Consider the following 25,523-nt stretch of genomic DNA (forward strand, 5'->3'; position numbering starts at 1 on the left):
AAGAGAGCACTGAGACTTTTCTCCCTGCCACTCTCCACTTCCAGGGCAGCAGCAGTCAGAGAGGGCTGGGGCGGCCTGCGTTCCTGGTACAGCATGCTGGTATCAGAAAGCCAACATAGACTTTGTTCTTTGAATACTGTGCTTTTGCATTTTGACCTGTCTGCTGATCTTCTGATGGACTGGCACAGAGGATGACCTTTGTTTTGCTCCCCACCCCCCCCACCCCCCCCCCCCGCCCCAGACTGGAGCAGCCTCCCTGGTGGCAGTCGTTGTCCCGTGTAAAGACATACGCTGTCTGTCTCCCCCTCCCCCACAAGGGAGGGGGGCAAAGAACAGCAGACAAAGAAAGCAGCAGACAAATTCAAAAGCCCAGGCAGGAGAAGGCTGAGGAGGAAGTTTCTTGGGGGAATTAGGGTTCAGAAGGGCCACAGTATATTCTGGGGGAAATGGAATGCAATAAGCATATTCAGAACTGGACACCTGCCCAGAAGAAAACTGAGAGAATCCTAGACTTGCACCTGAGGTGGATTTCTGGGCTTCCCACAGTCAGCAAAAGACTAAGACAGAGTTGTAGGTGGCCTGGCTTAGTGTTAACCTGCCCCAGCTTAGAGCTAAACTGCAAAGACTGGGAAAGTCTATTTTCTTTTATGGCTCTGGGTAGTGAGGACAGAAGCTATCCATACAAATACTAACCAAAGAGCTGGGGTGGTTTTATATAATATCAGATAACAAAAACTTTAAGTCAATAACTGTTATAGAAGACAAAGGACAGTATATATTGATAAGAGGATCATTACTTCAAGAAGATATAACAATTAGAAGTATGTACAAACCAAACAACAGAGCCCCAAAACATACTGGGCAAATTCTGATAGGATTGAAGGGAAAATCTGGTGGTTTTAAATTAATAAATGGAAGCTTTAATACATCACTTTCAGTAATGGATAGAACATTTAGTCAAAAAGTCATTTAGGGGACTTGAGCAGCACTATAAAGCAGTTAAGCCCAATAGATATACATATAACATTCCAACAGCAGAAGACACATTTTTCTCAAGTACACATAGAACATTCTCCATGATAGACTATGTATTAAGGCACAAGACAAGTCTCATTAAGATCGATTCAAAAAAAGCCAAATAGTATATCTATTCTGACCACAGTGGAATGACACTACCAAAGATAATGGAAGGAAAACTGGAAAATTTACTAATTTAAGCAGCATGCCAAATTTAAGCTACCACTGTGTCAAAGATGGAATCAAAAAGGAAATTATAAAACGCAAAGATAAAATGAAAACACAATAACCAAAAATTATAGATGCAGCAGAAACAGTGCTGAAGATGAAATCTATAGCTGAAAATACCAACATTAAAAAAGAATGTAATTACTTTATATATAAATTAACTAGAAAAATATAAGTAAATTAACCCAAAACTATCAGGAGGAGGAGGAAATAAAGATTGCAAGCATGTTCAGTCAATCAGTTGTGTCCAATTCTTTGCAACCCCATGGACTGTAGCCCCCCAGGCTCGTCTGTCCACGGGATTTTCCAGGCAAGTATACTAAAGTGGGTTACTATTTCCTACTCCATGGAATCTTCTTGACCCAGAGATTAAACCCACATCTCCTGCATCTCCTGTATTGGCAAGCGGATCCTTTACCACTGAGCCACTTGGGAATTTTTAGAGCAGATATAAATGAAATAGAGAATCAATAGAATCAACAAAACCAAAAGCTGGTTCTTTGAAAAGATCAACAAAATTGATAAACCTTTAGTTCAATGGACTAAGGAAAAAGATTCAAATTACCAAAATCAGAAATGAAAGTAGAAACATTACTACTGATTCTATAGAAGTAAAAGATTATAGAGCACTATGACCATTATTATACCAGCAAACTGGATAATCTAGAGGAAATGAACAAATACCTAGAAACACAAAACCTGCCTAGACTAAATCATGGAGAAAGACAGAAAATCTGAATAGATCTATGGCTAGAAAGAAGACAGAAGCAGCAATCAAACATCCTCCAACAGAGAAGAACCCTACACCTTGTGGCTTCACTGGTGAATTCCACCAAATATTTAAAGAACATCTAATGCCAATCCTCAACTCTTCCAAAAAATTGAAGAGGACAGAACACTTCATAACTCATTTCATGAAGCTGCCATTACCCTGATACCAAAGCCAGAAAAAGACACTTCAGGAAATGAAAACTACAGATCAATATCCTTTTTGCACAAATCCTCAACAAAATAAGAGCAAATGAAATCTAACAAAATATTAAAAGGATTATACACCATTGCGAGGTGGGATTTATCTTGAAATGCAAGGATGATACGATATAAAAAAATCAATCAGTGTAACATGTGATATTAAGAGAAAAAAGCTCATGATTCTCTCAATGATACAGAAAAGTCATTTAACAAAATTCAATACCATTTTGTTATTAAAAACAATCATATTTGTGTGTTTTTCTAATACTAGTCCTTCAAAATACATGAATAAAATTGATAATTAAAGCAAAAATCATACAAATTCCACAGTCCTACTTGTAGATTTTAATGCCTCTCCAAAGCAACTAATACAAGACAGTATACCAATAAAGACAGAATATTCCAACAAGATTATCAACCAGTACTTATATGATATTTATAAAACACTGTACCTAACACTTGCAGAATATACTTTTTTAGAGTGTGTGGTATGATTATCAAGGATGGAAAAAATGGGTAGAAAAAAGATACACCACTAGAAGTACAGTGGTTACTTCTAGTTTGGTGGTGGTGGTTTAGTTGCTAAGTCATTTCTGACTCTGCAACCACATGTATGGTAGCCTGCCAGCCTCCTCTGTCCATGAGATTTCCCAAGCAAGAATACTGGAGTGGGTTGCCATTTCTTTCTCCAGGGGATCTTTCCTACCTGGGATTGAACCTGCATCTCCTGCATTGGCAGTGGGTTCTTTACCAGTGAGCCACCTGCCCCTACTTCTAGTCTGCGGAGAAGTACAAAAGAAGTTTCGATTCTGTCGTATTTCTTAACAGTCAAAAATATCTCAAGTATATATGTATCCCCTCTTACGGCTGATTCATGTTGAGGTTTGACAGAAAACAACAAAGTTCTGTAAAGCAATTATCCTTCAATAAATAAGTTAATTTAAAAAAAGAATGAAAAAAAAAAACTCAAGTAAATGATTCCTTATAGCTGAGAGTAAGCATATAGGTGGTTTTTTCTGTAAGCTTGAAATACTTTATAATAAAAATGAAGAAATATACTAGTCTAGCTTTGAGAATTCTGATATTTTTAGAATGACTTACTTTTGTTGTTGCAATTGAAGTGATTTACTTTGTAAAACACTGTAAGATATTAGATTACTATAGGGTGTAGAAGTGGGCTCAGGGTACCCAGCAGGAAAGGAAAATAGAGAAAATGCTGACCTAAGGTTGTGTGTGGAGAGGGAGAGTGAGGTCAGGTTCACAAAGGGAAGAAATACTGAATGATTAGGTATAGGCAGAGAAGACAGAAAAGAAATGAAAATATGTTCAGGTTCCCCAGCTAGGTCATAGCCTCTTTCAGGGAAGGAACTGGACTTTAGGCTTTGCTCTCATTTTCTGTATGTGCAATAGCCATTTCCTTCCAATGGGCACTTAATACATGGTGTTGATTGCTTGCCATTCTGTCTTGTCAGCAAAATTTGCAACCTAGAAACTAAAACTCAACTTACTGATAATTCTTATTGATTATACTTGACACTCACCACTCAAGTTTAGCTGCTGGAGAGCATTTAAAGATAGAAAAGATGATGGCAGATATCTTATTTGATTGTTGTCTGCGTTTAGACTAACCAGACTTCTCAGTTCCCCTATATTTGTTGGCATCTCTCTGATTGCATTATTTGAGATATCAAGTCCTTTAAGTTTAGTCATATTAGACAGCTCTTCTGGAAGTCTTGTTAGCTGTAACAAAAGTTAAACAATTATATTTTTAATAAATATTTCTATGATGAAAACTTTTTCTGAAATAAAAGGGAAGGAGAGATTTTTTTTTGTTTGTTTCAAAAAAGAAGATATTTTCACTATGTCACAAAGTCCTTGTGATTCCCTTCCTTAATAAAACCCACAACAAATTGTGTAACATCCAAATATCTCCCCAGTCTGACCAATGCTACCTATTCAACCCTGTGGCTTATTAACTACTTTTTTCACTCTCCCAACACTTGATGTTCAGTGCACCTTATCCCTTCTGTCCCTAAAGCTTACCCTGCTTTGATTTCTTCTCCCTGAAGTCTTTCTAAACTATTCTCTTCCATATTTGATCTCTTTCCTCCTACTCTCATCAACAGAGCTTTCTATTAATCCCTTGTGTATGTATTCTCCTTGGATTTTTAAATGACATAATGTATGTTTTATAGTTTTTTAATACATATTCCCAATCATAATACATTTTGAGTAAGTGTTCAGTAAATTCCTTTGTAATAGACACACACAGTTTAGCAATGTAGCTTCAAATGAAAATTCCTAGTACAAAAAGTATTGCAAAGTAACAGGAATTAAAATACTCTGCTAAGGCAAAGAAGAAATACGCATCTTCAGAAAAAATAAGGTCATCACAAGTGACTTCTGAAATAGAGGAAGTCCTGTGAGTGCAAAAAAGTGTTTTGAATATGTGGGCTCCTCAAAAATAATCAGACAACAAAGTAAATACTGCATATTGAGCTCAGTGTTCTTCCATGTATAAAAGAAGCATAATAGATGACCCTAACTTCAGGGAGATTAAAATTCAGTTTGGGAACAAAATGTATGCGTGTGCATGCTCAGTCACTTCAGTTGTGTCTGACTCTTTGCAATCCTGTGGACCCTTTGCAACCCTGTGGCCTGATATTCGGCTCCTCTGTCCATGGGATTCCCCAGGCAAGAATACTGGAGTGGGTTGCCGTGCCCTCCTCCAGGGGACCTTCCTGACTCAGGAACCAAACCCGCATCGCTTCTCCTGCATTGGCAGGCGGGTTCTTTACCACTAGCGCCACTTGGGAAGCCCAAAATATACACATATGAAACAATCAGAGATCAGCACTAATCAATAAGTAATTCAGTGCCAAAATAATGTTTACGATAATATAGAGAGAGAATTTAGGGAATGTATATCAGCATAAATGAAAACAAAAAAGAAGCTTCATGTAGCAGGTGGGACTCAAATGGCTTTTTGAGAATGAATGGGAATTACAGGACACTCCAGGCAAGACAAATATCATGCATACAAATGGCCAGTGAAAAGCTGACAAGCAAAGAGGTGATAGGAAGCAGAAGGAGATACATTCAGAGAAGGAATATGGAACCAGCCTCTGGCAAGACTTGAAATCTGGTCCTGTTGGGAGGAGTCTGATCAACACAAATAGCTAGGTCTACAATTTGACAATCCTTCAAACAAATATTCTTTAACAACTTGCTCAGCATTTCTTAGAGGAAGTCCCTCAGAACTGTGTGATGAGAGAGCTACTCTGAAAGGAAAATTTCTGTTGGGCATCCTTCACTCAGCAAAATAAAAGCCCTGTAATTAACCTTATTCCTGTTCTTCAGATGACTGTTCAGTGAATATATGCCGTTTATAGATTAATCTTTTGAGTATATTACCTTCACCCCAAGAGGGTTATCAAAGTGATCTTTCCAATTATAGAGGATATTCCTTTTGAGAGGAGTTTTGATATATCATTTTTCTCATTTGGTGACCTTCAAATTGATGTTTTAATGACGTGGAATGGTGTCTTTGGCAACCATCCACCCATCCAAGGGATCTAGATTCCTAAGAATGGCCCTGTGAAATGAAGGCTGGTAGTTTGATGAGTCCTGAGAAAAGGCAGGTGACGGACTCAAAGAGAATAGCAGAAGTTTCCCCGAGTAGTCTAGGCATGAACTGAGCAATAAGCATGGACCAGGACGGAGCCAGTGACGTTGGAAAAGAGAGAGGATCCAAGAGCTTTTTCAGAGGAAAAATGAAATTGCTTTGGTGTAAGATTCAGTATGACTGGTGATGGTTCCATGATTTCTAGATCGACAGGTCTGAAGAAAGTGGCATCACAAATAGAAATGGGGAAATTTTGAAGGGAGTTGCGTTAGAAAGAAAGGTGGATTTGATTTTGAAGTTATATTGAGTTTGAGACAATAGAAGAATAGGAGAACAGAGAATATCCAGGGAATCTGTGGTACTAGCTCACTGGTGAAAGATTAGCTCCAGATATGTGGATCTGAGAGTTATGTGCATGCTGAGGTCTAGGAAGCAGTTAATAGAAAAGAGAAAATTAAAGACACAACTTTGTAGATTTCCATAGGAAGATATAGGAAGAGAAAGCGAGAGGATTATAAATCAGCCAAGGAATTAGTTGATGATTATAGTACAGAACTAAAATGTGTCTTTTAGTATAAGAGAAACTTTTAAAACATAACATGTATTATTATTCATTCCATCTACTTAAGCAAGTATTTTCTGGAGTAGTCTTTCTGGAAAATGTATATATAGCTGCTGCTGCTGCTGCTGCTGCTGCTAAGTCACTTCAGTCGTGTCCGACTCTGTGCAACCCCATAGACGGCAGCCCACCAGGCTCTCCCATCCCTGGGGTTCTCCAGGCAAGAACACTGGAGTGGGTTGCCATTTCCTTCTCCAGTATATATAGCAGATAGGTTTAAAATGTCAAATAACTTTGGGAAATGTGGGTTAAATAGAAACAAACCAATCTCTTTGTGCAGGACATTTGAGAGCTTTTAATATGCTGAATCCATTGTGATTCTCTAAGAGCCCAGTGCTTCACAAAGCTCATGGGCCTAGTATTTTTTAGTAACAGACTCTGGGAAATCTTGGGCTTCCCTTCTGGCTCAGATGGTAAAGAATTTGCCTGGAATCTTCCGGGGGACCCAGGTTTGATGCCTGGGTCGGGAAGATCCCCTGGAGGAGGAGCTGGCCACCCACTCCAGTATTCTTCCCTCAACAGAGGAGCAAGAATTCCATGGACCGAGGAGCCTGGTGGGCTCTAGTCCATGAGGTTGCAAAGAGCTGGACACATAACACATACTAGGAAATCTTGCTGTCCATAATAGTCCCTTGTGACTTGTGTGACTTGTTAAAGTCGCTCAGTTGTGTCTGACTCTTTGTGACCTCATGGACTATACAGTCCATGTAATTCTCCAGGCCAGAATACTGGAGTGGGGTAGCCTTTACCTTCTCCAGGGGATCTTTCCAACCCAGGGATCAAACCCAGGTCTCCTGTATTGCAGGCGAATTCTTTACCAGCTGAGCCACAAGAGAAGCCCAAGAATACTGGAGTGGGTAGCCTATCCCTTCTCCAGATAATAGTCCCAGCCTCTATCAAATTAATTTGACTGTGGTGGTCAAATTAAAGATAGCTAGGTAATAGCTGTGTCCTTTTCACTTGTTTACTGAGATCTTAATATATAAATCAAATTCTTTGATTTTTAAAAAATATTTCCATAAAATTCAGTCAGTGTTGAGTAAACTGAAATGCTGTAAGAACATTTGTACCCATTGATCTAGCAGTTCTTTAGGGGAAATTCCATAGGGAAATAGTAAAATATGAAAAGGGTACATTTATGAAGAAGTTCAATCATAGCATTATTTATGATAAAAATTAAAACATCATAGAATGCTTAACAACAGAGGATTAGTTACACATATCATGCATTGGTTATAATAATTATTGGGAAGATTATGTTATGGGTAAATTTGTATATGTTAAGTGAAAATGGAAGACTTTAAAATTGAGTATGCAGTATTTCTACAATTGCTTATAAAATTATATAAATAAGAAAAAGCAAGAGTAAAAGTAAGTTAGGACTTCCCTGATGGCTCAGATGGTAAAGCGTCTGTCTACAATGCAGGAGACCTGGGTTCAATCCTGGGTTGGGAAGATCCCCTGGAGAAGGAAATGGCAATCCACTCCAGTACTATTGCCTGGAAAATCCCATGGACAGAGGAGCCTGGTAGGCTACAGTCCATGGGGTCGCAAAGAGTCGGACACAACTGAGCGACTTCACTTTCACTTTCAAAAGTAAGTTGTATCAACATATGTCCAGTACTTCCGGAATTTATTTTTACTTCTTTTTTGTCAATTTTCCAAATTTTCAATAATGTGTTTATGTTACATCTATAAGTTAAGTGAAAATAAATCTATAAATTTGTCACCTTTAATTACTTGGTATTTCATTTTAGTGAAATGTTTTCCTGTTAAACTCTTGTGTTGCAAAGTTTATTTGTAAGCCATGTTTGAGGTCAAAAAATAAAATATTCCAGCTAAATTAAATACACACACACTGCAGCTTAGACTCTGATCCCCTCAGCCCTCCCTTCCTCACAAAGCCCAAGCTGTCTCTTACCTTTTTCCCATTTATCTGGCTTATATTCAATTCTTCCAGTGATTGAAGGTGGCAAAGTTCAACAGGAAAATATATAAATTGATTGTTTGAGATGTTTAATTTCTGGATTCCTTTTAAGTTACAGATTTCTGAAGGTATAGTCTGTATTTGGTTTTCTGAAAGATCAAGTACTCTCAAATTGTCTAAAGTACACACTTCTGTGGGGAAAGTTTCCAACTTATTATAGCATAAAATAAGAACATGGAGTGATACCATGTTGGAAATAGATGGTGGTATTTTCCTTATTTTGTTTTTACCAAGATCCAGGTATTCAAGATTAATAAGAGAACATAAGTGCTCAGAAAATAAAAGGAGTTTGTTTTCATTAAATTCTAAATGAAGCAGTTGTTTATTGAAAGATATGTCTACAGGTATTTCTGAAATATAATTTCCATTTAAACTCAAATAATGAAGAGAGTCTAAAGCACACAAACCTAGTGGAAAATACATTATTTTATTATAACTCAATTCAACTTTAGCTATGTTTTTGCAGCTTTTTATTTCAATGGGAAAATCTGTGATAAAATTTCCTGAAAATTCTAGGCTGAACATATTATTAAGATGTGAAATATATTCAGGTATTTTCACTAGATAGTTTCTGTTTATATGGAGTTTTCTTAAATTTTTAAGCTTATGGATGTTCTTAGGAAGTTCTGTTAATTTATTATCACTAAGACTAAGGCATTCCAACACTGCACAGTGGGAAATGTTCTCTGGCATGTCTTTCAATAAATTTTTATCAAGTATTAGAATCCTGAGTTCCTTAAAATTCTCAATTTTGTTTGAAATAACTTCCAATTTATTGTCTGTCAGTTGGAGTTCTTTCATTTTGAGCAATAAAAAAATTTCCACAGCCAAAAAAGTAAGTTTATTGTGATCCAGTAAAAGTTTTTCTAAATTTTTAAGCTCCTTAATTTCTTTTGGCAAACTGTTTATCAGGTTTCCAGTAAGATTTAGTGAAATTAACTTGGGAAGGAAGCACAAAGCTTTAGGAAATATTGTTAACCGATTATATTCCAGATTAAGAGCCCTCAAGTTTTTCAAACTAGACAGGGCATCCGGTATATGTCTTAACTTATTTTTAGCCAAATTTAAAATTTCCAAGTTTTTAAGACTTTCCAAGCCAGAAGGAAAATCCTCAATGCAATTGTTATTTAAAAATAGTTCCTTGATATTCCCAAGCTGTGATATTTCTTTAGGTATATGTGATATTTGGTTGTAACTGACATTTAATAGTTTTAAATTATGAAGTAACTGAATTTCAGATGGAAGTGTTGATAGCCCATTTTTTTGTATGGATAGAATTTCAAGTCCTAGCATATCCCTTGAGTCTGCCCCTTTAAAACTTTTGATTTCATTCTCATCTAAATACAGATATTTTACATATTTGACTTTTAAAATGTCCTTAGGGAATTCTTGTAAACCCTTGGCTTTGAGGTTAATTGTGAAGTTATCTGATGGTAAGCCAGATCCTTTCTGATTTTCTTCAGAGAGTTGTGGACTAATTTTTCCTAATGTTTCATGAGATAGGGAGTCAACAAAAGCCTGATATTCAGCCCTCATCTCAGTTTCTGATAATGATGAATTTTGTGAAATTCCAGTTTTTGACTGCAGGCTGTCATATGTAGTAATTGTTTCAGAAAATTGGAGACTTTTCCTTTGTTCTTCATTTTTCTTAGACTTACTTCCAGAGGAAGATGCTAATGTGTTTTTACTAGGATGCGTTTCATAAATTTGGTTGGACGATGTCTCATCAGAATCTTCCTTTAACAAGTTTGATGTTTCTTTAGTAAGTCCAGATTCCTCCACTGACCGTGATCTAGATTCTTTTCTATATCGACTAATGATATCCTCTAGCTCTTCTGAAGTACGCTTCTTTTCAGACATCTTATTTGTGGGTATATTTTATACCAATACAAGAATGTAACTCAGTTATAATTTTCACGTTTAATTTTTTTCCTTTGAACCTACAAAACAAATGTTGATGTTAAGAGATATAATAAAGATGTTAAAGTTACAAAAGAATTTTAATACAATAATTTTTATTCTATAATGAATAATTTCATAATCATTAAAAAACATTTATAATTAATTAACTTATATATAATTACTGGCTAAAGACAGTTTATTGATTGGATGCATTTATCACATGATACTCTTAAAATCACATTAAGATTATAGAAAGGAATAAAAATATCAAAGAAAATGAGAAAGGACACATAAGGGAATGAAAGAACTCAAGTTTTTGGAAGACAGGGTGTAGCCAGTGACTCCCTCGTGCCACATGTAGAGACTTTCAGTCTTTTGTGGGTTTGTTTACATATGGTAGATTTACATCTGGTATTGAAGTATCTTGTCCCAACAAATTCTCGTGTATGACAGTTCTCCAATAGGTGAAAATAAAATGTCTTAAGGAAGTGGGGATGCTTTCAGTAAAAGTAAACTAGAGGGAAAACAACCTTTTCAAGGATTAATGTCTGACTTTAAGTCTTTTGTGTAACTCTTGAGGAACCTCCACAGCTAGGGAGCAACCTCCTCAAGAGGTCTGAATTTGATCTCTGTAGGTCCCTCTTTCAAGTTTATTCGTTTTAACAACCCAATCTGCATCCCCAGGGGTGGTAGCTGCTACTTATTTTTATTGTCTCTGTTGCTGAAGTCTCACCTTTATCTTTTCAGCACTCCAGTACTTGTCTACACAACTCCCTATATTAACAAATTATTATTATTATTAATTGAAATATGGTTGATTTATAGTATTGTGTTAGTTTCAGGTATACAGCAAAGTGATTCAGTAATATTTTTGCAGATTATTTTCTACAATAGGTTATTACAAGATATTGAATATAGTTCCCTGTGTGATGCAGTAAATCCGCGCTGCTTATCTATTTTATGTATAGTACTTTGTATCTGTTAGTCCCATACTCCTCTAATTTATCTCCCTCTGCCACCTTTCCCCTTTGGTAAGCATAACCATAAGTTTGTTTTTTGATGCCTGTGAGTCTATTTCTGTTTTGTATATATGTGTTCGTTTGTATTTTTTTTTAGATTCCACATGTAAATGATACCATATAATACTTGTCTTTATCTGACTTGCTTCTCTAAGAATAATATTCTCTTGGTCCATCGTGTTTCTGCAAATGGCAATATTTCATTCTTTTTTATGGCTAAGTATTATTCCATCACACACACACGCACCGCATCTTAAGGGAGTCATCTGTTGATGAGTTCCATGTCTTGGCTATTGTAAATAGTGCTTCCGTGAACATTGGGGTGTGTGTATCTTTTTAATTAGAGTTTTCATCTTTTCCAGATATATACCCAGGAGTGGAATTGCTGAACTATGTGGTAGCTATCTTTTTAAGACACCTCCATACTGTTTTCCATAGTGGCTGCACCAATTTACCTTCGCACCAACCGTGTATAGGGTTTCCTTTTCTCCACACCCACTCCAGCATTTATTATTTGTAGACGATGGCCATTTTGACTAATGTGAAGTGCTACCTCATTGTGGTTTTGACTTGCATTTCTCTAATAGTTAGAGATGTTGAGCATTTTTTATGCATCTGTATGTCTTCTCTGAATAAATGTCTATTTAGGCTTTCTGGGTTGTTTTTTTTTTTTTTTTTGGTTTGGTTGTTTTCTTCAATGTTGAGTTATATTAGCTGTTTGTATATTTTGGATATTAATCCTTTGTTGCATTATTCAAAAATATTTTCTCCCATTCCTTATGTTGCCTTTTCATTTTGTTGGTGGTTTCTTAAATGCTTTGCAAAAGCTCTAAGTTTGATTAGGTCCTGTTTGTTTATTTTTGCTTTTATTTCTTTTGCCTTGGGAGATTGATCTAAGAAAATATTACTATGATTTATGTCAGGATGTCTTGTCCATATTTTGTTCTAGGAATTTTATGGAATCATGTCTTATATTTAGTTCCTTAAACCATTGTGAGTTTATTTTTGTATGTGGTGTGAGAGAGTGTCCTAATTTCATTGATTTACTTGTAGTTGTCCAGTTTTCCCAACATCACTTGTTAAAAGAGTCTTTTATCCTTTGTATATTCTTATCTCCTTTGTAGTAGATTGATGGACTATGGGTGTGTGTTTGTCCCTGGGCTCTTTATTCTGCTCCAATGATCCATATGTCAGTTTTTGTGTCAGTACTGCGCTGTTTTGATTACTGTATATTTGTAGTATAGTCTGAAGTCTTGAAGGGTTATGCCTCCAACTTTGTTCTTTTTCCTCAGGATTGCTTTGGCAACTCTAGGTCTTCTGTGGCTCCATATAAAATTTAGGATTATTTATTATAGTTTGTGGTAAATGTCATGCATATATTGAGAGGGATTGCATTAAATCTGTAGATTGCATTGTATGGCCATTTTAACAGTATTAATTCTTCCAATCCAAGAGCATAGGGTATCTCTTGATTTCTTTGACTCACCTTCAATTTCTTTATCAATGTTTTGTAGTTTTCATTGTGTAAATCTTTTCCATTCTTGGGTAAGTTTATTCTTAGGTTTTTCTTAAGTTACTTTTAAACAGGATTTTTTAATTTATTTTATTTTTAAATTTTATTTAATTTAATTTTATTTTTTTAAATTTTATTTTATTTTTAAACTTTACAATATTGTATTGGTTTTGCCAAATATCGAAATGAATCCGCCACAGGTATACATGAGTTCCCCATCCTGAATAAACAGGATTTTTTAAAAACTTTCTCTTTCTGGCATTTCCTTGTTAGTGTGAAGAAATGCAAGAGAGATATATATATATTAATCTTATATTCTGCTACCTTGCTGAATTCACAGATTAGTTCTAATAATTTTTATATGGATATTTTAGGGTTCTATATATAGATTATCATGACACCTGGAAATAGTGACAGTTTTACCTCTTCATTTACAATTTCTATGCCTTTTATCTCTTTTTCATGCCTGATTGCTGTGGCTGGGACTTCTAATACTATGATGAATAGAAGCGGTGAGAGTGGGTATCCTGTCTAGTTTCTGAATTTAGTAGAAAGGCTTTCAGCTTTTCACCATTGAATATTATGTTGACTGTGGGTTTTTCACAAATGGCTTTTATTATTTGAGATATGTTCCTCTCTACCCACTTTGGTAAGAGTTTTTATCATGAATGGATATTGAATTTTGTCAAATGCTTTTTCTGCATCTGTTGAGATGATCATGTGGCTTTTGTCTTTTCTTCTGTTGGTGGTGGTGTATCAACTGATTGATTTACATATGCTGAACTATCCTTGTGACCCTGGAATGAATCTAACTTGATCATGGTGTATGATCCTTTTTATGTGGTGTTGGATTCAGTTTCCTAATATTTGTTGGCAATTTTTGCATCTATAGTCATCAAATATATGGACCTGTAATTTTCTTTTTTGTTGTATCTTTGTCTGGTTTTGGCATAGGGTAATAGTGACTTCATGGAATGAATTTCCCTCTTTTTCAGTTTTTTGGAATAATTTGTGAAGGATCAGTGTAGGATCTTTGTATGTTTGGTAGAATTCCTAAGTGAAGCTGTTCAGTCCTGACTTTTGTTTGCACAGAATTTTATTATGGATTATGTTTTACTTCTAGTGATTGGTCTGTTCAAATTATCTGCTTGTTTTTGACCCAGTTTTTGCAAGCTATGTGTTTCTAGACATGGGTCCATTTCGTCTAGGTTTCCTACCATTTAATTATTCTTAATATTATTATTTTGTATTTCTGTGGTATCAGTTGTTATTTCTCCTAATTTCTTATTTTGTTGAATTTGGGTTCCCTCTCTTTTCTTCTTGGTAAACCATTTAATATCACAGTAATCCAAGTATATGCCCTGACCAGTAACGCTGAAGAAGCTGAAGTTGAACAGTTCTATGAAGACCTACAAGACCTTCTAGAACTAACACCCCCAAAAAATGTCCTTTTCTTTATAGGGGACTGGAATGCAAAAGTAGGAAGTCAAGAAACACCTGGAGTAACAGGCAAATTTAGCCTTGGAGTACAGAATGAAGCAGGGCAAAGGCTAATAGAGTTCTGCCAAGAGAATGCTCTGGTCATAGTGAACACCCTCTTCCAACAACAAAAGATAAGACTCTACACATGGACATCACCAGATGGTCAACACCGAAATCAGACTGATTATATGCTTTGCAGCCAAAGATGGAGAAGCTCTCTATAGTCAGCAAAAACAAGACCAGAAGTTGACTGTGGCTCAGATCATGAACTCCTTATTGCCAAATTCAGACTTAACTTGAAGAAAGTAGTGGAAACCACTAGACCATTCAGGTATGACCTAAATCAAACCCCTTACGGTTATACAGTAGAAGTGGGAAATAGATTTAAGGGACTAGATCTGATAGAAAGAGTGCCTGATGAACTATGGACAGAGGTTTGTGACATTATACAGGAGACAGGGCTCAAGACCATCCCCCAAAAGGAAATGCAAAAAGCAAAATGGCTCTCTGAGGAGGCCTTACAAATAGCTGTGAAAAGAAGAGAAGCAAAAAACAAAGGAGAAAACAAAATATATACTCATTTGAGTGCAGAGTTCCAAGGAATAGCAAGGATAGATAAGAAATCCTTCCTCAATGATCAGTGCAAACAAATAGAAGAAAACAATAGAATGGGAAAGACTGGAGATCTCTTCAAGAAAATTAGAGATACCAAGGGAACATTTCATGCAAAGATGGGCTCAATAAAAGACAGAAATGGTATGGGCCTAACAGAAGCAGAAGATATTAAGAAGAGGTGGCAAGAATACACAGAAGAGCTATACAAAAAAGATCTTCACGACTCAGATAATCACAATGGTGTGATTGCTTATACTCACCTAGAGCCAGACATCCTGGAATGTGAAGTCAAGTGGGCCTTAGAAAGCATCACTATGAACAAAGCTAGTGGAGGTGATGGAATTCCAGTTGAGCTATTTCAAATCCTGAAAGATGATGCTGTGAAAGTGCTGCACTCAATATGTCAGCAAATTTGGAAAACTCAGCAGTGGCCACAGGACTGGAAAAGGTCCGTTTTCATTCCAATCCCAAAGAAAGGCAATGCCAAAGAATGCTCAAACTATCACACAATTGCACTCATCTCACATGCTAGTAAAGTAATGCTCAAAATTCTCCAAGCCAGGCTTCAGCAATATGTGAACCGTGAACTTCCAGATGTTCAAGCTGGTTTTAGAAAAGGCAGAGGAACCAGAGATCAAATTGCCAACATCTGCTGGATCATCGAAAAAGGAAGAGAGTTCCAGAAAAACATCTATTTCTGCTTTATTGACTATGCCAAAGCCTTTGACTATGTGGATCACAATAAACTGTGGAAAATTCTGAAAGAGATGGGAATACCAGACCACCTGACCTGCCTCTTGAGAAACTTGTATGCAGGTCAGGAAGCCAAGGTTAGAACTGGACATGTAAGAAAAAAAAAAAAAGAACTGGACATGTAACAACAGACTGGTTCCAAATAGGAAAAAGGAGTACGTCAAGGCTGTATATTGTCACCCTGCTTATTTAACTTTTATGCAGAGTACATCATGAGAAACGCTGGGCTGGATGAAATACAAGCTGGAATCAAGATTGCCGGGAGAAATGTCAATAACCTCAGATATGCAGATGACACCACCTTTACGGCAGAAAGTGAAGAACTAAAGAGCCTCTTGGTGAAAGTGAAAGAAGAGAGTGAAAAAGTTTGTGTAAAGCTCAACATTCAGAAAACTAAGATCATGGCATATGGTACCATCACTTCATGGCAAATAGATGGGGAAACTGGAAACAGTGGCTGACTTTATTTTTCTGGGCTCCAGAATCACTGCAGATGGTGACTGCAGCCATGAAATTAAAAGATGCTTACTACTTAGAAGGAAAGTTATGACCAACCTAGACAGCATATTAAAAAGCAGACATTACTTTGTCCACAAAGGTCTGTCCTGTCAAGGCTATGGTTTTTCCAGTGGTCATGTATGGATGTGAGAGCTGGACTATAAAGAAAGCTGAGCACCGAAGAATTGATGCTTTTGAACTGTGGTGTTGGAGAAGACTCTTGAGAGTCCCTTGGACTGCAAGGAGATCCAACCAGTCCATCCTAAAGGAGATCAGTCCTGGGTGTTCATTGGAAGGACTGATGATGAAGCTGAACCTCCAATACTTTGGCCACCTGATGTGAACAGCTGACATTTGAAAAGACCCTGAAGCTGGGAAAGGTTGAGGGCAGGAGGAGAAGGGGACGACTGAGGATGAGATGGCTGGATGGCATCACTGACATGGGTTTGGGTGAACTACAGGAGTTGGTGATGGACAGTGAGGCCTGGCGTGCTGCGGTTCATGGGGTCACAAAGAGTTGGATATGACTGCTCGACTGAACTGAACCAAAGCCTGACTAGAGGTTTGTAAATTTTTTAATTTTTAAACACACACAGACACAAATGCACAGGTCTTAGTATTATTGATTTTCTTATTATTGTTTTTTCAATCTCCATTTTAATTATTTCACCTATGATCTTTATTATTTCCTTCCTCCTTCTGCATTTGGGTTTTGTTTGTTCTTCTTTGTATAATTCTTTTAGGTTACTGGTGAAATGGTTTATTTGAGATTTTTCTTATTTCTTGAGGTAGACTTGTATCACTATGAACTCCCCTCTTAGAACTGCTTTTGCTGTATCTCAGAGATTTTTGTAAGGTTGTAGTTACTTTTTTTTTTGTCTCAAGGTATATTCTGATTTCTTCTTTGATTTCATTGTTGACCCACTGGTTTTTTAGTAAAATGTTGTTTAGTTTTCATGCATTCATTCTTTTCCCATTTTTCTTTCTGTGGTTGATTTCTAGTATCATGCCACTGTAGTCAGAAAAGATGCTTAAAGTAATTTCTATCCTCTTTAATGTGTTGAGACTTGTTTTGTGACCTAGTATGTGGTCCATTCTAGAGACTGTTTCATGTGCATTTGGAAAGAATGTGTATTTCACTTTTTTTGGTATATAGTGTGCCGAGGTCCAGCCCCGGCTGATCCAGGGTATTCGAAGGAGAGACGGCTTCGGCGACCTATTTATTTATTTATTTATCAAAGATATAAAGAGTAATAGAATGAGGATAGCTCAGTAGGAAAATTCAGTGGAGAAAAGAAGCTGAGTAGCTTGGTTTACGCGGAAAATCAATATAACCCGTGACACCAGGTTAGCTCTGACCATGGAGACCACAGGCGCCCTCTCGAATAGCAGAAGGTGCCCCACCTTAGACACCTTCTCAAGTGGGTCTTAGAAGCCCAGGCAAATAAATGGTCGCAGAGGATATCTGCGCTCCAGATGGAGACTCAGCTGGAAATTGAGGGGAAGAATGACATGGGGAGACCAAGCTTTGGTGAGCAAGGCCTGTAGCTTTATTTTCAACAGGGGCTTATATACCCTAAGTTACACACAGAGGATAATAGGGGATGCAAAGTCAGCAGTCTTTGATCCTTATCAAAAACCAGGGTTTCTTTCCTGCAAACTTATCATATACAAATGGTTTAGGTGATTTACATCATCTTCTGGCCAGAAGGCCTATTAACATTTTATGACTCTTGACAAAGACTTATCAACAAAGACTTATTTTCTCTAAGGGTAATTATTTTAAGGTTTGGCGCCATCTTCTGAAGATAAAATTGCATTCCTATAGGGCAGCTGTGTAATAGGTTTACAACAAAGGAAAGAATTTATTACCTTAAGGGTCTAAAGTTACTAACACCAAGGCCACTACTTATTTTTTCTACATACCAACTATTAATTAATTAATACATATTCAAGGATACAATACAGGGGATGTGAAAACTTGGCAACAAGCATTGGCTCATCAATGAAATCCTTTACTAGTTTATTCTGACAGTTTCTAACTCTCTGAGAAGTTCTAAGCTATTTGAATATCTTAAGCTTCCCGTGCCTCTCGAGGCTGGGAGACTGTAAACAATCGTATGCATAGCTGTAGGAGTCCGGGTAAACTTGTCAGGCGAGTTAGAGAGCTATCTGAGGGGTTTGGATTTAAACACTCCTAGTTGCCCAGGAACTTTATTAATTGGAGCTGTAAATTAACTCTTTGACAGAGAGAGCGAGATGGTGGTGGGGGACAGCCCCCAGTAAAGTCAGAGGTGAGAGCACAAAGCAATAAAGTAGGCAGACTCTGGTTTTTTGGGGGTAGATGCTCGAGAATATCCAGGGGGACTCCTGAGGCTTGATCCCGCCTTTGTGTATGCCGAGCCTCCTTCCTCATGACCTTTGTCACAAGTGGAATGCCTCACCGGCTCCCGGAAATAGTGTCCTATAGATATTAATTAGTTGGAGAAGGAAATGGCAACCCACTCCAGTGTTCTTGCCTGGAGAATCCCAGGGACGGGGGAGCCTGGTGGGCTGCCATCTCTGGTCACACAGAGTCGGACACGACTGAAGTGACTTAGCAGCAGCAGCATAGATATTAATTAAGTCCAACTGGTCTGTTGTATCATTTGTTGCCTTCTGTTGCCTTCTTGACTTTTTTGTCCAGGTGATCTGTCCATTAATGTTGGTGGTGTGCTATTGTTTTCTCCCTTTATGTCTGTTAGCATTTGTTTTATATATTTATGTGCTCCTATATTGAATGCATATATGTCAATGAGTGTAATATCCTCTTGTTTTATTGATCCATTTATCATTATATAATATCCTTATTTATCTTTCTTTATGACTTTTGTTTTAAACTCTATTTTGTTTGATTTGAGTATTGCTACCTCTGCTTTCTTATAATTTCCATTTGCTTTGCATGAAACATATTTTCCCATTCCCTCACTTTTATTCTGTGTGTGTCTTTCACCCTGAAGTGAGAGTCTTGTTGGTGGCATATTGTAGATTCTTATTTCTTTAGTCCAATCTGCTACTGTATGTCGTTTGATTAGAGTACCTATTCCATTGTCACTTAAAGTAACTCTTGGTAGGTATGTAGTACTGCCATTTTAAACTCTGTTTTTGTAGTTTGCTCATTTCTTCTTTTTATTTTTGTGGTTTGATGATTTTCTTTTGTAGTGTGCTTAAGTTCCTTGTTTTTTGGTTTTTGTGAATCTGTTGTATGTGTTTGATTTGTGGTTAACCTAGTTTTCAAGTATGTTACCCATGATTATACCCACTTGCTTTAAACTGACAGTTATACAAGTTCAAACACATTCTAAAAATCTAATTTTTATACTTCTTTCCCCACACTCTGCAGTTTTGATGTCTTGCTTTATATCTTCATGCTTATCCTTTTGCTGTTTATTGTAATAGTTATAATCACTTTTACAAAAATATTTTGTTTGTTTTTTAAACTATGTACTGGTTTATTTAACTATCCTCAAATCTTTTATTCATTTGCCTTTCTTATCATGATTTTCCATTTCCTATAGATTCTTGCTTCTTTTCTATTTAGAGAAGACCCTTCAGTATTTCTTTTAGGGTGGGTTTAATATTACTGAATTCTTTTAGTTTTAGCTTACCTGTGACTTTTTTTTAATTTCACCTTCTATTTTAAATGATAATCTTGCTGGACAGAATAGTTTAGTTTACAGTATTTCCCTCTCATGACTTTGAATACATCATGCCACTCCCTTCTGGCTTGCAAAGTTTCTGCAGAGAAATCAGTTGATAGTCTTATGAGACTCCCCTTATAACTTAATCTGTATTTTTCTTTTGCTGTCTTCAGAATCCTCTCTTTAACTTTGGCCATTTTAATTATGATGTGTCTTGCTACAGATCTGTTTGGGTTCATATCGTTTTGGATTCTCTGTGTTTCCTGTACTTGAATATCTATTTCCTTCTTTACATTGGAAAGTTTTCAGCCATAATTTCTCCCAATACTTTTTCGATCCCTGCTTTTCTGTCTCTTTTCCTTCGGGAAGTCCTATTAAGTGTTAAGTTAGCACACTTTATATTATCACATAGATCCCACGTGTTGCTATCAACAGCATGATTTCCATTATTCTATTTTGCAGATCACTTATTTGTTCTTCTTTGTCATATGGTGCTATTCATTGCTTCTAGATTGGTTTTTATTTCAGCAATTGAATAGTTTGATTGACTCATCTTTTTTTTTTTTTTTTTTTGAGGACTGAAAGTTCCCACCATCTAATCTCAACTGGTTCCCCAGGCAACCAAGCTCCAAGTCTTAGGACATCTAGAAAAATGGAAGTGTTAGCTGTTCAGTCGTGTCTGACTCTTTGCGACCGCATGGACTGTAGCCCGCCAGTCTTCTCCATCCATGGGATTTTCCAACCAAGAATACTGGAGTGGGTGGCCATAGCCCGCCAGTCTTCTCCATCCATGGGATTTTCCAGCCAAGAATACTGGAGTGGGTGGCCATTTCCTCTCCAAGGGATCTTTCAGACCCAGGGATTGAACCTGTGTCTCCCGCATTGCAGGCAGACTCTTTTTTTTTTTTTTTTTAATAGAAAATTATTTAATTAGTATACATTTAGTTCATTGTTACAGTGAGCTACCTTTTTATCAATAACCTTTCTTAATTTCTTTAGCATTTTTATTGCTTGCTTTTTGAACTCAGGGTCTGATAGGCTATTGAGGTCTGTTCCATTATTTTTTTCAGGGGATTTCTCTTGTTCTTTTGATTAAAAGTAGTTTCTCTGCTTTTTCATTTTACTTAACTCTAAGTCTCTCAGAATTTAGGAGGAATAATTATCTATTGTGGTCTTAAAGGGGTGTTTTTATGTAAGATCATCCCTGTGAACACTGTGTGTTTTCAATATTTTTGGTGTAAAGGTTGGTTTTGGTATAGATAATAACCATGTCTTTCTTCAGAGTGTGCTGACTGTTGTCCCTTGCTAGGAAGTGTGATTGATGTTGTGTTTAGAGATTGTGCTGGATGTGAAGTGGGGCTTCCTCTGTGGCTGTCATTGCCCTATTAGGGATGGGATCTGCTCCCCAGCTGTTGGAGTAGAAGCTCTGTGGGCCCAGTTTGATCAGACTCCATTGCCCTTGTTTGTGTGCCTTGCTCCAAAGGAGATGATTGCTAAAGCAAGGGAGGCACATGTGGTCACAGCAAACCTATGTGCCGCCTGTGTAGGCATCTGCAGTTCCACCCAGAAGAAACCCGAGGTTGCATCCCTTTCTCTGTTGTGTTTGTCCCAAATCTAGTGCAAGGCTATGGTGTGCAGTAGTGTGGTGCTGGGGTCAGGGTATTAAAGCTGCAAGAACTGAGGTGGCCCTGCCACTGCCTGGGCTCTGGACTGCCTCTGTGGCAGTCTTCTCCCACGACCTGTCTGCCCCAGATCTATACATGCAGCAAAATTGTTATAAAAACCCCAACCTTATTTTTGTGGAACTTGACAAGTTGATTTTTAAAACTGCTTGGACAACAAAGGGCCAAGAATAGTTATGACACTCTTAAAGGGGGAAAATCAGGTGGGAGGACTTGCTTCTTGGTATCAAGACTCATTATGAAGCCACAGCAATTGAGGGGATATGGAGTTGGTACAAGAATACACAAATAGATCAGTAGAAAATATACAAGTCCCAGAAACAGACATTTGATTATGATATACAGATACTTGATTTATGAAAAAGATGGGACTTTGTAGTGTTGGGGAAAAACTGCTCTTTTCAATAATGATGCTAGAACAACTGGACAAGTATTTAACTAGAAAATATGAAAGATATATCCAGAATGTAGTAAAGAGAGATAAGGAGATGGAAATTATAAGTCAGCACATGGAAAATTTAATGGACTAACATATATCTAATTAGAGTTTCAAAAGGAAAAAGTGAAGACAATGAAGCAAAAGCAGTATTTTAAAAATAATGAGGGCTTCCCTGGTAGCTCAGTGGCAAAGCATTCGCCTGCCAATGCAGGTTTGATCCCTGGTCTGGGAAAAATTCCACATGCTGCAGAGCAGCTACACCCGTGCGCCACAACTGCTGAGCCTGTGCTCTAGAGCTTGGAAGCCACGACTGTTGAGCCGTGTCCCACGACTACTGAAGCCCTTGCACCCAGAGCTCATGCTCTGCAACAAGAGAAGCCATGACAATGAGAAGCCCTCACACCACAACTGGAGAGTAGCCTCCACTCGCAGCAACTAGAGAAAAAGTCTGTGCAGCAACAAAAACCCAGCACAGCCAAAAATAAATAAATAAAATTATGAAAAAATTAACAATAATGGCTAAGAATGTTCCAGAACTGATGAAAAGTATGAATCCACAGATCCATGATGTATAACAATACCCAAAACAGAATAAATAAAAAGCTTTATCCTGCAATTATAGAACATTACAAACAATGAAAATATCATGAGAGCAATCAGATGGGAGGGGACACTTAACAAAAAGGAATAACAAAATGAGAAAAGAATTCCTAGCAACTTTGGTGAAAGTCACCGTCAGTGTAGAATTGAGTATCCAGTCTAAATACGTTGATAATCAAATAGATGAATGGAAAAAGGAACCGATTTGTTTAAAAAAAAAAGAAAGAAAGAAAACATGTAAGAGGATTCTAAAGTATAAGATCACAGAAAGGCTGACATTAAGAGGATGAGACCCATGCATACATGGACCTTCATCTGTGACAAAGATGGCATTAATAATAATGGGGAGAGAATGGCTCTTGATTCTGGGTCAACTGGGAATCCATACAGAAAGCAAAAGATTTTTGACCCCTATCTTGCCATCCACAAAAGTCAATCTTAGGTGGACTACAGATTTAAATGTGAAAAGTAAAACAGTAAGACTTTTAAGTACATGATATTAAGAGGATGTTTTCATGACATGAGAATAGAGAATACTTTAGTAAAATACTTCAATATAAAAATACTTTTTATATTGAAGTATAGTAGTCAGAGAAGGCAATGGCACCCCACTCCAGTACTCTTACCTGGAAAATCCCATGGACGGAGGGCCTGGTGGGCTATAGTCCATGGGGTCCCTAAGAGTCGGACACGACTGAGCGACTTCACTTTCACTTTCTATAGTTGATTTACACTATTGTTTTAGTTTTAAGTCTACAACAAAGTGGTTTGGTTATACATATGTATATATTATTTTTAAAAATTCTTTTCCATTATAATTTATCACAAGATATTGAATATAGTTCCTTTGCTATGCAGTGAATTCCTCAGTTCAGTTCAGTTCAGTCGCTCAGTCATGTCCGACTCTTTGCAACTCCCATGAATCGCAGCACGCCAGGTCTCCCTGTCCATCACCAACTCCCAGAGTCCACTCAAACTCATGTCCATCGAGTCAGTGATGCCATCCAGCCATCTCATCCTCTGTCGTCCCCTTCTCCTCCTGCCCCCGATCCCTCCCAGCATCAGAGTCTTTTCCAGTGAGTCAACTCTTCACATGAGGTGGTCAAAGTACTGGAGTTTCAGCTTTAGCATCATTCCTTCCAAAGGACACTCAGGAGTGATCTCCTTTAGAATGGACTGGTTGGATCTCCTTGCAGTCCCAGGGACTCTCAAGAGTCTTCTCCAACACCACAGTTCAAAAGCATCAATTCCTCAGCACTCAGCTTTCTTCACAGTCCAACTCTCACATCCATACCTGACCACTGGAAAAACCACAGCCTTGATTAGACGGACCTTTGTTGGCAAAGTAATGTCTCTGCTTTTCAATATGCTATCTATGTTGGTCATAACTTTCCTTCCTCCTTACTGTTTATCATAATGTATTATTTTGATTAAAGGAGAATGAATTCTTAAGTTGACAGAAAAAGCATTGTTTGTGATAGTAATAGATTGGCAATAACATAGAGGTCCATAATAGGAGACATATTAAATTATATTATTTCCATGCATAGATCTAACTTCAATAGGACAATAACCATGCCAGACTGGACTGTGGCTTAATCAGTACCCTTTTGGCTTCTGCTTTAACTGAGTGTTAGTGAAGTGAGTGAGTGATTCAGTCGTGTCCAGCTCTTTGCAACCCCCTGGACTATATAGCCTGCCAGGCTCCTCTGTCCATGGAGTTCTCCAGGCAAGAATACTGGAGTGGGTAGTCATTCCCTTCTCCAGGTATCTTCCCGACACAGGAATCAAACTGGGGTCTCCTGCACTGCAGGCAAATTCTTTACCATCTTTGCTACCAGCGAAGCCCAAATATAATCGACTCTTTGTGGCCCCATGGACCATAACCCACCAGGTTCCTCTATCCATGGAATTCTCCAGGCAAGAATACTGGAGTGGGTAACCGTTCCCTTCTCCAGGGCATCTTCCTGACCCCGGGATCAAACCCAGGTCTCCTACACTGCAGGCAGATTCTTTACCATCTGAGTCACCTATCTGCTCACTTTAACAAAACACCTGAGTATTAAAGGTTATTAAAATAGTCCTTGTCCGAATGATTCTACTCAAAAGTTTCTCAAAATGTATGGCTTAAGGCTTTAATTATGATTTCAATTATGGCTGAGCCCAAGTAATTGGATCTATAATTTTCTATTTCTATGATGTGTTTTGTCAGACTGTAGGAGAAAAACCACCTGATTGGAGCTGGGCCTTTGGCTGGAGGAACCAGTCAGTCTGCAGCAAGAGAACCAAGGGCATAAATCCTTAATCTCACTCTCCGCTTATCTTCTGCTGCTGTTTCCGTTGGCTGAGCCCAGGGGAAGCCAAAGAGCATGAGAAACACTTAAAGATGTCCATATTGTTCAGCCCCCAGGGCAGAAAGCAGAATCAGAAATTTCAAAAGGGCCATAAATGTTTCCTAACTTTGTATGTAGAATCTGTTTCCTCACCTCTTGAATCTCAGGTTGGCCATGTGACTTATTTTTGGATAATGGAGCATTAGCAAACATGATGCAAGCAGAGTTTTGACAGATACTGGAACTTACAAACTGGCTTCCCAACAGTTCTTAAGACCCCTGCCTATGTGAAGAAGTCTGGGCTCGCCTATTGGATGACGAGAGACATGTGACTTGTCACTCGAGCTTTTAACCACCCGACACTCCAAAGCAGAGTGACCCACCTGACCACAAATTGGTGGGGGAACCTTGCCAGGGCTATCAGAGGAACTGTTCAGCTGATCCAACTCCGAATGGCTAACCCAGAATTGTGAGTAAAGTGAAAGGAATTCTTTGGCAGTCCAGTAGTTAGGACCTCACTCTCACTGCCGAGGGCCTGGGTTCAATCCCTGGTTGCGGA

The 25,523-nt window shown here is 37.7% G+C and overlaps 1 protein-coding gene across 4 annotated transcripts in view; it reads right to left on the minus strand.

Annotated features, from left to right (window-relative positions):
* The window catches only part of LRRD1 (leucine rich repeats and death domain containing 1), a 39,459-nt gene that overhangs the window by 11,072 nt on the left and 2,864 nt on the right, over positions 1-25,523 (minus strand). For 2 of the 4 annotated variants that reach the window (XR_009494160.1, XM_059885780.1), the window contains exons 1-2: positions 8,383-10,390; positions 3,759-3,957 (exon numbers count right to left, since the gene is read on the minus strand). Coding sequence is in view for 3 of the 4 variants with exons in the window: in XM_059885780.1 (XP_059741763.1) it covers positions 3,759-3,957; positions 8,383-10,308 (2,125 nt within the window). In the remaining variant the exon portion in view is untranslated. Of the gene's footprint in view, positions 1-3,758; positions 3,958-8,382; positions 10,391-25,523 lie in introns of those variants that run through there. The other 2 variants (NM_001205447.1, XM_059885781.1) reach the window with 2 other exon arrangements.

This window comes from Bos taurus, chromosome 4 (genome assembly GCF_002263795.3).
Source record: "Bos taurus isolate L1 Dominette 01449 registration number 42190680 breed Hereford chromosome 4, ARS-UCD2.0, whole genome shotgun sequence".
Lineage (NCBI taxonomy): Eukaryota > Metazoa > Chordata > Mammalia > Artiodactyla > Bovidae > Bos > Bos taurus.